Source organism: Austrofundulus limnaeus, unplaced genomic scaffold (assembly GCF_001266775.1).
Source record: "Austrofundulus limnaeus strain Quisiro unplaced genomic scaffold, Austrofundulus_limnaeus-1.0 Scaffold146, whole genome shotgun sequence".
In the NCBI taxonomy this organism is placed as follows: domain Eukaryota; kingdom Metazoa; phylum Chordata; class Actinopteri; order Cyprinodontiformes; family Rivulidae; genus Austrofundulus; species Austrofundulus limnaeus.
This window is the reverse complement of record NW_013952548.1, coordinates 172,894-190,942: the sequence shown is the minus strand read 5'-3', so window position 1 is coordinate 190,942 and position 18,049 is coordinate 172,894. Positions and strand designations below refer to the sequence as shown.

The 18,049-nt window shown below is 36.4% G+C and overlaps 1 protein-coding gene across 12 annotated transcripts in view; it reads right to left on the bottom strand.

The window, feature by feature from the left end:
• The window catches only part of stxbp5l (syntaxin binding protein 5L), a gene marked incomplete at its 3' end in the record, with an annotated part of 161,945 nt that overhangs the window by 27,131 nt on the left and 116,765 nt on the right, over positions 1 to 18,049 (bottom strand). For 7 of the 12 annotated variants that reach the window (XM_014016476.1, XM_014016480.1, XM_014016477.1 and 4 more), the window contains 9 exon segments: positions 4,228 to 4,293; positions 6,564 to 6,632; positions 11,029 to 11,180; positions 13,242 to 13,367; positions 15,230 to 15,405; positions 15,531 to 15,745; positions 15,894 to 15,934; positions 16,523 to 16,590; positions 17,083 to 17,230. In XM_014016476.1, coding sequence (XP_013871930.1) covers positions 4,228 to 4,293; positions 6,564 to 6,632; positions 11,029 to 11,180; positions 13,242 to 13,367; positions 15,230 to 15,405; positions 15,531 to 15,745; positions 15,894 to 15,934; positions 16,523 to 16,590; positions 17,083 to 17,230 — 1,061 coding nt within the window. 12 annotated transcript variants of the gene reach the window in all.

The following is an 18,049-nucleotide window of genomic DNA, read 5'->3' as shown; positions in this document are numbered from 1 at the left end:
TTTGGTGATAGTATGAGAGCAAACAACAAAAGTGTAACTGTTGATTAAAAATCACTGTGCTGAATTCACTGTCTAAATGTGTCTAAAATTCAAAGGAATACTGCAAAAGTTCTGAATTATATCAATATATCCCAACATCTATCTMTATAGAAAACACAAAACAAACTGAATTTGCCTTATAGTTCGAAAGCTGTCTATATTTGCAAGGCAAAGAATTAGTGACAGTAGCATTTTACAAAGCAGAACGATGATTTATTATACACTGATCATGCAATCTTTTATAATTAGGGTAACCCTAATGTTTTGCTGAATAGTTAAAAGATCTGGAACTAGTCTAAAAATGGTTTAAAAAGTGGTTGGAATAGCTGAAATTATCACAAAARAAGTTAATTTAGCTGAAAAAATGCCTAAATTAGCTAAAAATCAAGTAAAACATGGAAAACAGCTGCAATTCAAAAGCCATTAAACGCTTCAAACAGTTAAAAGAAGCATAAAAAGTTGAAATTACAAAAAATAACAGGAACGGTCAGAATGATAGCTAAAAGAGCAGAAAAAAGAGCTAAAATCAGCAAAACAGAAGCTGACATTAGATTAAATTAGTTTAAAAAAAGCAGAAGTAGAACAAAAGATAAAAAGAACAGTAAAGATTTAAGAAAATCTTCAAGGGTTTTAAGGATGTTGAGAACAACTATAATAATTTTCAATGAGGAGAAAAACGGCAGAAAAAAAAAAACTAAATATCTCAAAAAGTATAAATTGCTGAAGTACCAAAAGTGACAACCAGAATGTCCTTCAAGGAGCTGAATGTTGTGATGTAAAAATTGTTGAAATAGCACAAACATTGCAAAAAGAGACACGTGCCAAAAACACATACAGGAAATAAAGATCTCATTAGTGCGAAAGCTTTGTAATCAATCACGCAATAATTCCAACACAACACATGACCAGTTCCTGCTTCACCATTGTGTGTTAATGTGGAGAAAATACTGTGAGTTTTTGGTAATTGSTTTGAAGCACTTAGCTAGTTATTCAAATCAATCACTTTAACAGCTATATTCACCCATTAACACAAACAGAATTTATAAATGGTAATTGAACTGAACTTAAATAATACTTTATCAAGTYCCGCACTTTAAACTTACACATTTCACACACATTCACACACTGACRATCRCTAYATTTGTAATGAAACAACAAWAACACAAAGACTGGTGTAGCTTCAGAACTRAAAACACAAAGAACCATGACTAGAACCTTTGCTAGATCACCTTTGGTTCTAAAACATYGGCTATATTCTGCTTTTTATTCACTCTTTTATCATTCACTTTTAATTTTAACCACATGAGCACATKGGGGAACTGTAGGGTTTTCTGTATCTTGCCCAAGGGCAGTTTGAAACAGCACATGTTCAAACCACTAACCTTTCAACCAGTGAATGACCTCTCAACCAGGCTGCAAAATATGATGCCTCCTCTTTTCCTTAGATCTGCCCAAGAGTCTTTTTTTGACTTCCTTGTAAAATGACTGGGAGGCATCAGATCAATATGACTTAACACCCAGCTTGTCCTCCATAACTGAGCTTTGAACTTTGTCCGTAAGGAAGAGCTCACACAGAGACGTGGCAGATASTTATCTAGAAAGTATTTGTGTACCACTGGGACTCTGAGGGCTGCAGTGTGAAGAAAAGCCATTCCTGCCAGAGTTTTCTCAAAGGCAAACTGTGTCAAGTGAGTTGTCATATTTTAAATAATTTAAAAACTGTGAAACCCAAGAGGAGAATTTCACAAAACCTCATTCTGTAAAGCAAAGAAGGGCTATCATCTGATTGGACAGGTGTAAAGAACAGTGTGTTGATGGGTGGGAAAATTCAGCAGCAGYCGTTTTATAGCCTAAACTTTTTGTGTGTTTTTCTTTAGAATGAAATGATGAATTACCACAGTGACAGACAACCTCAAAGTTGAATTTCTCAGTAAAACTTATTAAACTATCTGACTATTTGCCCATAATGACAGCTTTTCATTTCCTCTCATCCACTCTGAATTATGACTAAACCSTCTTCCACAAACAGCGGCTTATCAGTGTTTGTGAAAGCAAATCTTCCCAAACTTTTCTTTGTACAAAACATGTTTCAGCCTTCCAACTTTTTTTTTTCTCTTTTGGCTGTTAGCAAAAATTGCATTACCTATTCAAACTGAGAGCCAAAGTTGTAAGTTATGTTCCATTTGTTGAAAAGGTTTGAGAAATTGAGAGCAATTTTATAAGAAATGAAAAAGTATTGCCAAATTGTTCCCTTTCCCAGTAAAGGTAATTTGACTAGAACAAATTGGCCATCAAGGCAACTAGGAACTGCAAGCCAGAAACTACTTTCAAGTCTAGACGTTTTGCTACAGAAAAAAATCATCTAAAAAAAATCCTTTCATTGTTTTTAAGTTAGCTCAAAGCAGCAGCCTGTTGATTAAAAGCAATGTTTTCCCATTTCAGCCAATTTGCTCTGCCTATTTTATATATATTTACCATTTTCAACACACCTGCTTCGAATAAATGGGTCACCTCGTCAGCAAATCAAGCCCTGCGGGGGCCTGATAATGACCTGTTCATTTGATGCAGGTGTGTTGGAGCAAAGAAAACCACACTTGGGAAAATGTGAGTGCTGACCGAAAACTGACAAAGTGCGTATTTGTTCCATTTTGTTCTTGCTTTTGTGTTCAGGATWTTCTCTGTCAGAAGAGCATTAATTACTTTTCCAGTGCTGTGTACTTGTATTTTCTGTTTCTTTTAAAAGAAATCTATAATTCAAGATTAGAAAAGATTTATTCAAAGGATACTCTGGTGTATTATTACTAATAGCAYCTTTTATGTGCATTTCGGGAATTCTGCCAATCTTTGAAAGGGATAGAGGAGATGAGGAGCCACCAATTAGAAGAAATGAGCCTCAGGTCTGAGCAAAATTGTAGGAGAGGATTGATCTAAACCAAGCATAAAATTCATGCTATGCTGTTAAGTCTTGAGAAAATCTAAAAAGAAGAACAAACAGCAAAAACAAACAAAAAACTACGGTGAAAATAACAATTACCCATAATGAAATTACCACCTGCCTAATACTGAGAAGGCTCCTATTTCATCACAAAAACAGATCTAATATTTGTCATGAACAAACAATCATTGTGTGTTTTCCTGACTGATCTTGGCATGAGATGTTAGCAATAGATATTWACATTATTGGGTGGGATCTTTGTGGATTGTGTCATTAGATCCCATCAGATATTTAGTAAGTCTGGAGGCCAAAAGAAGACCTCAGACTTTTTATTTTTTGAGTGATTCCAAAGCAGGTTATGCCAGATATATTGTGCTTTTTTCAGGGAAACTACCACTAGAGAAGGGCTACTGCCATGCTACAAAGGTGTCATGCCATGGTCACAAAATTGTCTAAATGGGTAAAAGTATCAAATATTCAAATGTAAGTACACAGAGCAAGTCCTCCAAGTTGAACTTCACCATTCACTGACACAAAGTGTTGCTATTATAAATTCAAAGAGTCCTGCTTCAAAATATTCTTTTTTTTTCTTTGTCTCCAACCATTTAAATGTCAACAAACTGCAAATTCCATTCAACTATAACATTAATACAACAAGGTGATCCAGCAAAAAACCGAACAATTCTACATTATACTTCTTATAAAAGTGACAGTATTTCTTTTCTTACACATCATGTGGCATCTAATGCAAAGAAACCACTGCAGTACACTTAGAAGACAAACATTACCCAACCCAACTTTTTCATAKACTCTTAATTAAAACAAAACAAAAATAATAATAAAAATAAATCAATAGATTAAAAGGAAGAATGTTTAAGCCTAAACCAACAAGAGGAACATTATTGCAACTCTTTATACACACATCATATCATAGACAAAGAGTAGATATTTAAAAGACATTTCCATTCTTTAAAGCACCTTTTAGAGAGAGAAACAAAGAATGCGTCAGCTATTCAACTCCATTTTCTGCCTTTCTTTTCGCCTTCGCAATCAAACCTGAGGGGACATAAACGGCCCTCATCATCAGGTGAAAATGCTCTCGTGAAGGGTGAGGTGACCAAAGGCTGTCGCTCAAGTTTCAAAGTGATATCATCGCAGCAGCGTTTCAAAGTGCCAGCAGTAGAACAGATGCACAGTGAGGATCCGGTCCTGTTTGGTGAATGCGTGTATATAAATGAGTGTAAGCAGATTACCTGAGGTTGGTGACTTGCTTCTCTCCATGTCAATGGACTGCTGGTTGTCAGTGAGTTCAGTAAGGCCTGCCACAGCCAAGGAAAACCAAGGAAAGGAAGAAGACACCATTTTCTATTAGATTATTTGAACAATGTTAAAGTAGAGCGCACAGAAATCAACATGGTCAGCCACACAAACCCCAAAGAAAGAGAAATTTCTGAAATATCAGATAATGTTAGTTGTTTTAGTGACACCCCCCTATTTTGTCATTATTTGCAAAGTTAAGATTCGTGAGAATCAAGGTCTTCGTTATTAGTTGGCACTTTATCCCTCTTCAGCTAATGTTTCTTAGGATTAGTTTTGTCCTCTGGGAGCAGAGTGGCTGATTGTCAATGTGACCTGCACTACAATCTGATTAAAACTATGGAACTAATTTGGGTTCCAACAGATTACATTAAGATGCAAATACAATTATAATTTGGCATTTAAAGCATGTAGTGCAAATCACGCGATCAAGACACAAAACAAAAACACACGTCCAATCAGGATCATCTCAAATCTCATTACATGCAGCAAGCACAAGTCCAAAAAAAGTCCTTTCTCCCAGCCACATGCTTCATCTTCTTCATTATTTTAGTCAAGCTATAAAGTGGAGTGTTTGAGCTGCATTGACTGTGAACTCATTAACAGCCTCACTGAGTCACCACAGTTAAAACGTTTAAATAATTTAATTATTTGCTCTCAGTCATAAGTCCATCTTAATTTTTTTTTTTTTTACAAATGACTGAAGATGCTGACAGACACTGACTGAAACCTTATTGAAGTGATAAATCAAAAATCCCTCCACAAACAAAAAGCGCACATGTCCTATTCTGGACCTTGTGCATGAACTAGGCCTTATTTAGCCCACCAACTTTGATTTAGTTAAAATATACATCACATGGACAGTGGTGGGCAGCGCTAATCCAAAGTTTAGCTCCACAATTTCTAAAGCGCTTATGAAAATATTTAAGTCCGCAACTTCAAACACACTCATGCCATAGAAAAACTAGCGGAAGCTAATTTTAAAGCGCAAGTTCAATTTGACACTTATTAGTTGGCAACAATTCATATGCAATATACTGTATATGTACAACACTGCCAACTTGTGGTGTATGAACTCTTTTAAAACTTAATTCTACAACTGCTGATTGCTGGGGAAGTGATTTCCTGAAACAGACTTTTAGCTCCTGGCGTAAAAATTAAAAAGTTGTTGAGGATTGCTAGTTCGGCTGCTTTTTTGTCTTTTTCTTTTGTTTGCTGTAGATTTTTCATTAAAGAAGCATCAATAAAACAATTTTAAAACTGTTTATTGGAAAACTGAAGCGATGCATTCTGGGTACATGATGGATTTGATTTGTGATGGGAAACGAAAGCACTGAGAGCAGGAAACTATCTTCCCTTCAAAATAAGAGCTTGGATTTTAAAGTTTTCCATGTAGTTGCTCCAGTTGACCACTAGATGTCAGTCTTCATTTGCAAAACATCTTTAAATCATTTCTGAGTCTCTAACCCCGTTGGCCGATTGCTTCAACCAGTTACGTCAAGTATTGAGCTACAACGTTTAAACGTTTTTTTTAAAGGAGCTCCGATTGTAAAGTAAAATAAATCAATGCATACAAAATTTTAGTATGGATTACAAATGTTTACTGTTTTTGCTATTGCCTTCCTGCTACGTGAGCAGACACAAAGCATAGTGGGAAATCAGAACACTGACCGAATGCAACAGTCAGCAAGGATGTTTACCTTTTCAATAAGTGTGTTTATCTGGGAGGGGTGCTGTTGGATAGATCACGTGTGTTGTGACTCATCGACAGCCATACCTTCCTCTGTTCAAGATGATGATGACTGGTAGATTATTTGTTCTTAGCGGGACTGCATTTCAATTTTAGAAAGCGCAAATCCGCTTATGAATTATAAAAATTAGTAAGACCGCTAAAGTGCAAACAAAATATTTAGGTCCGCAATTAGTGGATTTGCGCTTTGGCGGGCTGGTGCCCACCACTGCACATGGATTATATAAATTTCATAACTTTCCCATACTTTGCGGACTCAAAGCATGACTCTCCTTCTGCAAAGGACAAAACGCAGACATGACTGGAACAGGAAAAGTTTCATATAAGGAAAAACTGAAGAGATAATTATTTAAATATTCCAGTCATTTCATTGTTTTGCTGCTTTGCAGAAGGACCACATCTGTTTCTCTGCCATCCCTTTCTATAAATCAACACNCCCCACCACCCACCCCAACCCTTCTGCACACACACAACAAGTCCCCCCAACCACACAGCCTTTTTCTTTACGAGGGCCCGACTTACTCTGATAGGATGTACGGATCCTTTTCTTTGAATCTGAATAAAGGTTAGACAGGCCGCGCATGCAATGCTCTGTCAGGCAGGCCCGCATGCCCACACCAGCAGCCACAGAGTCACCCAAAGGTGGAGGGGAGGGGGAGGGTAAGAGGGAGCGGTGGGCAGGATGAAAGGGTGAGTGTTGGACAGGAGGGAAAGGGAACCAGAGAAAGATATGGCGTTGTGAGTGGGGCGAGAGATGGCGGTAAAGAGAAGAGGATAAAGGAACGATGTCAAGAGGGAGAAGACATATTTTTTTTAGGAGGGGAGGCGGGAGGGGGTGAGGGGTTGGAGGGGGGGAGAGAGAACACATCGACTTAGAGTGGAAAAGAAAGTAAGAGCAAGCAGCAACTGAGTTTGTATCAGGGGAAGACAGACAATTTATACCGGCTGCTCCGGCAAACCCCAGAAATGCTGATGTCACAATTTAAATAAAAGAAACCACTGTGTTAGCAAGAAACATTAGAGCAACACAGATTGTTGCTTTATGTCCAAACTTTAGCTGCGATTTACACTGTGTCTGGGAAAACACAGTTGGAAATAAAGCACAATTCAGTATATCAAATAAATACATTTCATATTGCACGTGAACACTGCATGCACATTTTGAGGCACATTGAATTATTTTGGACTTATTTGCTGACCATGTGCAATTTTTAGTAAATCCAAAAAGATTCAATAAAAGGAAGTTGTTGTTTTTTTTCTTTATTTCAATCTTATTTTTGCACTGGCTTTAAAAAATTGTAAAACAAAATGAGATTTCAAAATAATTTTGTTGACCAATTTAATCCCATTTTTGAGGCTTTTATTTTAGCTGGGAGCAAAAGGAAAATTGAAAAATAATGTGATTGGATGTGAATATTACAAAATTTATCTCTGCTAATATAGTTGAGAAAAAAAACTCAGTAAAAAGAAAAAGATTTTCAAGAAAAGCAGCAGGTTTTAGACTAAAAATTTCCCGCTGTAATAACACAAATAAGTACTGGTTCTCCAACCTGCTGCAATCTTACTTTAAGTGTTGCCCTCCAGGAAGGTTTGCACTTCTACAATATGCTTGCACTTATCATGGCACAAGATGCTAAAATAAGTGCCTCTGTTTATGTTTATTGTTTCTAATTAGTCGCTTGCTATTGCATCTCCTCCTGTTCTCTCCTGTTTTGCAATTCCGTTCGCTATTTCCTGCAAACTTACTGACTGTGAGACAATTGCTGAAATTGTCTTAAGGGGAATTTACCAACTCGTTTTCACCGACCATTTTTGCCGCTGCAGTTCAAATATTTAAAAGCTGCTTTGTAACGGCGCCCTGAAGCAAAATAAAAAAAAACATCAAATACACAGATATGGGGTGCTATAACTCACTAGAAGTGTGTAGAGATGGACCTTTTTGCAAAAACAAATATTAAAAAAATAAAAAAAGCATTGGCATTTGCTTGGATTCTTTCTGCACTTTGCTGTTTTTCAGATGAGTGCACTACATGTTTGAGAACCAAAATGCAGCAATAGGTTTAAGTCTTTGTTATTCTTATCCTTTGCTACCTTTCCAGAGAGGCAAAAGGACCAAACCTGAATTTTGTTTGCAACTCAGGCCACACCTTTCTTGATTAGAATCAGTTATATTATAAAATTTTCATATTAAATAAGCATTTAAGTAGATATAGCTTGGATTAGCAGAAGTAGAACCCAAAAGAGAGTCAAAAAACTTTCTTAGTTGCCTGAAAATTGTGCACACATTGTAGTTTACAAATATATATGGTAACAACAGCTAAAAATGCATAAAGACAAAACACAACTTTTATAGAGACAGCTTAGCAAGCACCCTATTATTTATTGTGCCAAACCATTTCAAAGTATTTACAAATTGACTTTAATAGAAAATAATTAAATTCCAAACACCCTACTCATAGTTTTTACAGGAGTCAATAACAAAAACTGCATAAATAGCTGAAAGTTCCTCAGCCAAACTTAGTTTAGTGTCAAATAAATATACTGTATAAAATAAATAAATATTATGTTTGAATTATTTGTGGTGGGTGGTAGTGTTGAATCCCACAATGGCATTTTAAGTCTAAGTTTGTTTCTTCAGAGGCTGTTGCCAGCCAAGATAGGAGAGAAACAAAAGGGAAGTGAGGGAGGGTCAGGAAAATACAACAAGACCTCTGTGGCTTCAAACTACAGATATGTGCTCAAGCAAGAGTGAAACAGAGCAAACAGAGAAGACAACATGCATATAAATGCAAATGTTGGATGACCAACAATTTGTTAACATGCACCTCATAACAAACTGCAAATGCTTCTGTTGTTGTGTGGTCTTGTGTGACAGGAAAGGAGGAAAACGACAGCGTGTGCAGAGTTTGACAGATTTTTTTTTTTTTTGCATTTCACTACACGAGCATATCCTGCCACCCCTAGAATTGTGTTAAAAAATGTAAAAAGAATGTAAGCTATTATGTTTGTCAGTTTATGTGGTTTTATATCGGTATTGTCAAAAAAGTGCCATTTGGTTTTAAAGTTTTCTGCAGCATGTCTAATACTGGAAACTCATCATATTATATTTATGTAAAAGTAATATTAGCAGGGTATGATTTAAAAGCAATTAACAGTGCAAACTATGTATTATTTGAATCAAATCAAAGCACATTTTTAGCCCTGCTTTATAGAAATATTTGAATAATTGTAGATCACTAAAAGCATGTTTTACAATTTCACCATTACTGACATATAAACGTAACAGTGGTGGCATGACATATACTTGAAAAATATCCATCTATCATCTAAAATATAATATATTAGCATGATGGATCTTTCTAACCTTTAAGATAGAACCGCGTGGAGAGAAGATTGACATTAAAAGGAGAAACAAAAGAGAGAAGAAAGAAAATTAGTGGACAGAGGAGGAGTCTGAATGTGATAACCGAACAGTTGGCATCTTATGTGGAGTTTTCGGTGCAGTAAGTGCAACTTTGGAGGTAAATTTGTGTTTTTATTATTCAATGAAACAAAAAGCATCTTTAATCAAAAAATAATAATTTCAATCAAAAAATTTTTTTTCAACCAAACAAAAAAAAAACTATTTCAATAAAAAATAAATAAACCTATCAAAATGTTTTTTGCAAAACAAAAACTTTTGGTTGAATCTCAAACTTTTGGTTGACGCTTTAAGTTTTTGGTTGACTGTCTAAGTTTTTGGTTGAACTCAAAAAATATTTGAACTCAGACATCACAAACTAGGGTAGTGGCGCAGGGAGTAGAGAAGCTAAGCTTGTGATCGGAAGATAGCCAGTTCAACTCCAGGTTGGTCTCCATGTTGCATGTGTGTTCGCATGTGTAAAATGTTGAATGCAGAGACTTAAAAGAGACCTGTTATGCAAAATTCACTTTTTAAAGGTTTTTTTTACTCAACTTTGGCAAATAGGCTTCAACAAGGCTTTAATATGCTAAACAATAGAAGTACATGAGAAAACATGTTCATAACAAATGAAAATAAAAAATTAAATTCTTTGTGTCCATGTCAGTTTCGATCCCTAGTCTCCCACTCTCTGGTCCAACACTCTACCCACTGTGCTACAGGAGGCTTGTCATAAAATGAGCTGCACATTACACAACAACACCGTGACAGCTTTTTATATGGAGGAGCAGCTTCACCTGGGGTTTGCAAGGTAAGAGGCTGAACACAGGTTCTGGTGGGTTGTCATTCGGCTTGTGACATCACAAAATGTACAAAACTTGTCATTAATATACATTAAAATACATTTACTTACAGTAAATATGCCCTTGGGTGCATTTTTTGGTCCTAGGACTGTTTTCTTAAGAAGTACACACCCAAAGTTGAGTAAAAAAAACTTTTAAAAGTGAATTTTGCATAATAGGTCTCTTTCAAGTCTCTACATTTAACCTATCACACATGTGAACACACGTGCAACATGGAGACCAACCTGGAGTTAAACCGGCTACCTTCTGATCACAAGCTTGGCTTCTCTACTCCCTGCGCCACTACCCTAGTTTGTGATGTCTGAGTTCAAATCTTTTTTGAGTTCAACCAAAAACTTAGAAAGTCAACCAAAAACTTAAAGCGTCAACCAAAAGTTTGAGATTCAACCAAAAGTTTCTGTTTTGCAAAAAACGTTTTGATAGGTTTTTTTTTTTTTTCTTTTTTTTTTTGATTGAAATAGTTTTTTTGTTTGGTTGATAAAACTTTTTTTTGGTTGAAATTATTTTTAAATTGAAACTGCTTTTTTAGTTTGGTTGAAATTATTATTTTTTGGTTGAAAATATTAATTTTGATTGAATTTATTTTTTGTTTGGCTGAAAAAAATATTTTTGATTGAAATTATTATTTTTTGATTGAAGATTGTTTTTGTTTGATTGAATAATAAAAACACAAATTTACCTCCATATGCATCTAGGTTCCCGGAGGTTTTTGTGTGTGTGCTACCTGAGGTGGACTGTCTGTTCCTACGAGGGGAACGGGTAAGGCGCTGGTAGGGGTCGGTGGCTCCGTACAAATCCAGTGTAGACATGCACAATATGACCGTTTTTTGCAAGTAGTCCACCACTGCTAGCCCATTGCAGTTCCCAAACGCCAATCTGGATGCAAACAAACACAAGGAGGAAACGCAAAACACAAAAATGCGTTCAAACGGCAGGCAATTTTAGCTTCTTTCGCAGGGTTCGTGCCACTGACATTAAAGGTGCAACATGAAGCACTATCAAAGACTGTGAAATTAACGGTGACATTTGGATGCAATTACTGACAACAAAAGCCTGTCTTTATCTCACGCTGCTCGGGCTGCTGTGATTTCAATATTAATGGCAAATTTCCAACAAAATCCATTGCCACCTGTAAACCCCTGAAGCATCTGGCATAGCTGATCAAGAGGAATGAAAACAACAAAAGGAAGGAGGGAATTGGATAATCAGGTGCTGGTTATACCTGCTTTTGCTATCAGCATTGTAAAAACAAAAAAACTTAAAATATGATGTTAGGGAACGTAAAATAATTTATGCCCACACCTCCCTGCTCTGCAGAATCTGATTCAGACTGTTAAAACATAATTCATTGTGTTGGCACAAATTTATGTTTTATTTTAGCAATAGTATTTTTCACTAATTGCAAGAAGATAAATATACATTTGGAAAAAAGAAATTCTTACAAACAAGGATCTGCAAAACAAACCTACAGCATCATCAGGTATTGTGAGCTATGTGGTGGTCATAAAAGACACAACATTGCCGAACAGTTCCTATTTTTTTTCTAAAATGCGAAACCAAGCATTCACATGGAAACATCATCATCATCATTACTGATGTGCAAAGCTTCGACTAAGTTAAATTRTTTCTAACAGAAAGCTGCAGTGGAATTTTAAAAAGTTTCTTTAAAATGAAGTTTTTGTTTACTTCTGAATGTGCAATACTTTATGGTGACATTGACGTATTTGGCCCTAATTATAAACTTAGGAGACAATCTTGTGTCTTCATTTCAACTTAAGCAATTAAAACATAACAAGAGATGAGGAAAGAATGCATGGTTTTGAAACATAAAGGGTCTTTTGACTAATATTTAAGAACTATTGCTGCTTCAATAAATGTTTGATGCAGAAATCTTTTTTTATAAAATGGCAAAAATATATTTTCTTTTCTTTTGTGTGTGTGTCTAAGTCAAAGAGTGAACATTAATGAAAAAGCAAGCAAAACACAAGAAAAAAACTGTTTTTTTAGCTCTATTCAAACTGTGGAGAGCTGCATATGAGATATTTAGATGAGAGATCCAAACCTTGACTCTCAGGGGAGCTTGATAAACCAAGCTCTGATTTTATTAAATTCTTCCAGTGAAGTTTTCTATTCAAAGCAAAGTCATCAAATAGTCTTAAAGCCAAGAAAAATCATAGAAGTGTCATCGTTTCTAGAATAAATGACTCAGTGTTCACCAAGGTCACAGAAATTATTAGCAAAACGTCTATCTAATAAAAAAAAGAAACTTTTCCCATGCAGGGTTAAACGGGTCTCAAGCATCACATTTCCCATTATCCCTGATCTTTAATGTCTGTAAATGTCAAAAGTGTCTGCTACAAAATTAAAGCCTGCTAAATATTGCACAGCTGACAGTTCCTGGCTGTGGAAAAAGTGCGGGTGCAAGCTGCTCCAGGTAATGCTTATTTATTGACCTGCAACCTTATACAACCTTATATACCCCTAATACATAAAACTCTGCTTACATGAATTAAAATACGGCCCAATGAAACACAGACAGACAGATGGGCAGAAATATGAATACCCAAAACCATATGTGGAGTTGGGATTGACTGTGTTTTCTGGAATAAGCCCCTATTAAATTTTCCCTTTCACTGAAGTTTGATACCAACCTGTGACTGCTTTGTTTCAGAAAAAAGATCAATCTAAGTCATGTTTTATATGGTTACGGGTAAAAACGAGCCATAATCTCAGCGTAGTACTCAATTCCTGAATTATATCTGTCTATTTTGATATTTTATAGACAAATGTTTGGCAGCAGTCAAATTTATGGAAATGGTTAATACTTTTCAATATGTTTGTCTGCTGTAGATATTCCAATTTTGCACCACGAAAAAAGAATGAATGGACTCATAGATGGATACCAGAGAAACAGACAGAACACATCTGAAGACTTACAGGCCATATGCAGAATTAATATCTAGGCTGGTGATCTGTTGGGGTGGTTCTCCATCGACCCACAGCAGCTGGATGACCAGGTCTGACTGGTAGCCAGGAGGGACCCTAACCACTCGGTCTTTCACCCTGAAACAAATAAAAAATAATAATTGAAAGATTATGTAGCAACAGTGCGTGAAGATAACCCACCAAAAAATGGAGGCTGTGAGTTGTGTTACTAATCTCTACATCTTGAAAAGATACAGTGACTAAAAATGTTTTGTTGTTTTTTTCCATCATTCCATTTTCTTTAACCTGCTTTTCTTATCTGGGTCACGGGGCAGGTGGTGTCTATCTCCCATAATCACTATGTGAAATGGGGAGTAGACCCTGAACACATCTTCGGTCCATCACAGAGCCATGAGATACTCACACCTAGAAGAAATTTACAGTTACCTAACATGCAAGTTTCTGGTTTAAAGGAGGAAACCGGAATACCTGGAGAAAACCCACTTGTGCATGCAGTGGTGGGCACCAGTCTGCTAAAGAGCAAATCCGCTAATTGTGGACCTAAATATTTTGTTTGTGCTTTAGCGATCTTACTAAGTTTTATAATTCAAAAGCGGATTTGCGCTTTCTAACATTAAAATTCAGTGCCGCTAATAACTAATTACCTACCAGTCATCATTATCTTGAACAGCGGAAGGTTTGGCTGTCAATGCATCACAGCACATGTGATCTATCCAACAGCACAACTCCCAGATAAACACACTTATTGGAAAAGTACACAACCTTGCTGACTGTTGCTTTCAGCCACGGTTCTGATTTCCCACAATGCTTTGTGTCTGCTTACATAGCAGGAAGGCAATGTTTAGAACTCCCTTTCCCAGCAAAAACAGTTAACGTTTGTAATCCTTACTAAAATTTTGTACAAATTGATTTATTTTACTTTACAATCGAAGCTCCTTTTTTTTTTTTTTTAAAAAAAAGGAAAGTTTAAATGCTGGAGCTCAATACTTGATGTGATTGGTCTAAGCAATCCGCCAGAGAGGTTAGATAAACATCTGATGGTCAACTGGAGCAACTACATGGAAAACTTTGGTTTCCTGTCACAAATCAAATCCATCATGTACCCAGAATGCATCGCTTCAGTTTTCCAATAAACAGTTTTAAAATTACTTAAGTGATGCTTCTTTAATGAAAAATACACAACAAACAAATGAAAAAGACAAAGAAGCAGCCAAACTAGCAATCCTCAACAACTTTTTAAAGACACAGCCGAACTAGCAATCCTCAACAACTTTTTAAAAACACAGCCGAACTAGCAATCCTCAACAACTTTTTAAAGAATCGGCCGAACTAGCAATCCTCAACAACTTTGTAATTTTTACACCAGTAGCCAAAGTTCTGTTTCAGGAAATCACATCCTCAGCAATCAGTGCTTGTAGGATTAAGCTGTACAAGGGTACATACACCGCTAGTTGGCAGTGTTGTACATATATATTGTACATAAATTGTTGCCAGCTAATAAGTGTCAAATTGAACTTGCGCTTTAAAATAAGCTTCCGCTAGTTTTTCTATGGCATAAGCATTTTTGAAGTTGCRGACCTAAATATATTCATAAGCGCTTTAGAAATTGCAGAGATAATTTTTTGGGTTAGCGCTGCCCACCACTGTGTGCATGGGACAATCATACAAACACATAACAAAATGGTCTGGAAGCAAACCTACAACTCATTAGCTGTGAGGCAATAGCTTTAACAACTGTGCCTTTGAGCCACCACTTACCGTACTGACACATTATAAATGTATGACTCATGCTTAAGTCTAAAAGGTTATATCTCTGTAGTTCTAATTACATGCAGTTGGGGCTTCATAGCTTACTGTTTCTTGGTGCTTTATAAAACATATTCTTACCCACTTTAAGACCCACAAAGAACTCGTCAAAAAATGCAATATTTGTTGCTRTCTGCTGTAAGGTGTCTATGATGTGTGGGCAGAGATTTTACTTGAGGCAGGGGACGCTGTCTTTGGCCCCCTCCGGCGTCCTGCTGCCCGGGCTGACTGGGTACTGGTGGTGTGGTTGGGGTGAGTGCGAGCCTGTCTCTGAGAAGCAGGGATTGTTTTCGTTTTCTGAAGGAGTGATGACATCCTCAGCATCACACTGCAGGCGTACTTCTAGCGCCTGGGGAGGACACAGTTACAGAAATACGAGTGAATCAAGAGAACTTACCAAAGCAGCTATAATTAAACAAYGCTGAAACAAATGCAGAAATCTGAAGGCGATGAATTGACTCTTATTTAACGTACCACTATCTGAGTGTTGGCGTCATATTTACTGAAGCGATACAGGATGATGTGAGCCGAGATGCCGACCACACAGAAGATTCGACTCTGAGGGCACCAGCTGACCATTTGAACAGCAAATGGGTCTTCTTCCACTAATTCAGCAGCCCGACCCTCTCCGGGCTTTGGCTTCTCAAAGACTTTGGAAGTCTTCAGCTTGTACAACATCTGCAGTGTGACTTTTGGGACAAATTTAGAGAAAATGTCAGGTCAATAAGTTCTTATTGCCAGGATTGCTGTATGGACAACAAAACTCTGTTATGAACAAATCACATCATTTTTAGAAATGTTTGGAAAAAAAGAGAGGGGTTTAAGGAGAGGACTTACATGCAGATGCATCCCAAAATTTTATTGATCCATCGGCGTGTCTAAATGTATTGAGAGAGCAGACAGAACCATTAACTACAAAATGTGCATCTAAACCTTTTTAGATGCTTCTGTGATACAAATTATTACCTAAAAATGGCGGCTATCTCCAAAACTCTTTAAAATATTAATAATTATCATCTCATTTATTACCACTGCTAAATATTACACTATTTCAATCCATATCAGAGCTATTCATAATGCTCCGAAAGCCGAAAATCACATTTGAATGCTTGCTTTATTTTGAGGCAATGAAGTTTCTATGATCTGGGATTTTGAGCCTKTTCACACTGTGCACTACACAGAAAAGATATCAGCATCAAAGATGCACATTGGCTGACATTGATGTCTGTGAGGTTTACCCAAAAGAAGACATCCCTCTGTGTGCAAATTTAACAAGTTAAGATATTTTCCGGAAAATTTAAAGCACTGTGCTTTTGCAAAAATGAATATGATGAATCCCAGCCATCTTTTCATGTCCTRGAAAAATAGATTTACATATAGATATGATTTAATGTGGGTTACCAATCGCAAGATAATATTTTCTAATGGTTAACGTTTATGCCAACATTGATTTTTTATCAACTTACCCTGTGACGATGATCTCTGGATAGGTGTGGGAACCTAATGTCCATGTTCCTCCACCAATTGGCCACTCCTTGATAAAGAGAAAAGAACATTTTTTACAATCAATTCTAATTATTTATTAATTATTTTTTGTCCTAATGTGCCCCTGCTTAGCTGCATTTAAAAACTCACAGTAGCACATTTAAGGTTTCCAAAAACCCATACTTTCATTTTTAAAGACAAAAAGAAGCGGATTAAAACGGCATGCGGGAAAATGATAACCTATCACATTTTCACAAATCTGAACACCACTTATTATGGAAGGCTAAACCTACTTGTTTAATTTATGATTAAACTTGAACTTACAGTCAAATTAGTGTCTTTAGCAGATCAGAAACAAACTATTTTCTCTTTTTCCCATTTTTTTATTCTCCATGAAGAGAATATAGTGAGAATGCAGTGGRTTCATAAATACAAAATCAGTCCTTGTGCTGAAAAATCCAAGCAAGACTAAACTGGATGCAAATCTAATAAATCAGAATCAACAATACATTATTTTCCCCACAAAACCCACTTTCTTAACCTTATGACTGTAGCCAGTCTTCTTATGTTTGGCTCCTATAGAGTAGAGAATGGGGATGATGTCTGGTGGACAATCTGCAAAATAAGCTGTGCAGGTGACCGGGGACTCGTGGACATCCATGGGGTAAGGGTTCTCAAACACTGGGAAGCTGCAAGAAACAAACATATTGTTTGATATAGGTTATAGTTTAGTCCTCATTGAAGGTAAACAATAACATTAACACATCCTATTTTGAAACATTATTACCTACAAAATAATTTTAAGTAAAATTGGGTTAAAATATTGTACAATATATGCAATATAACCTCTGCAAACTATGCGTTTGTGCTAAAGCATCTACAATGTAAGCTTGTAGATGCATTGTAACTTTATTTATTGAACAGTTAACTTGTTCGATCCAACTGCTGATCATTGAGCTGTGAATATGTGATACAATCTTAGTATGTTACAACCACAGCTACCCAGAGACATTTACATCTAATGGGCGTAATTATAGAACCTAATTTACTAAGCAAGCTAATTTCTACCTAAGTGTTGTGCTACTATTCAAATGTACTCCCTAGACTTGGGTGTTAATCTGTCAAAAAATCTCATCAGTTGCCTTCATCTTTTCAACATTCATCAATGACAAGTTAACTGAGGTGATAACTTTTTCACCCTGAGAGCAAACTCACATCTCTGCTTAAAGATATGATTCAACAAACTGTGTTATGGATAAATGATATAGTCTTTGTCCAGATGGAACATCAACAATGCCCTAACTAGTAGAAACTATGCTAGGCTTGTATGAGATGCTGCAACTCTGCCCCAAAAATAGACCAAAAACAAGATGTGGACATAAAGCTTCCACGTGGTGTGCAAAATGTAAACTCAAGAAAGAGAAGGCAATGCCCTGGCATTGTAGGTTAGATTAGAAGTGGGATAGTGACGTCATCGTTTTTCAGAAATTTGCATTTTGGCTGCCTCC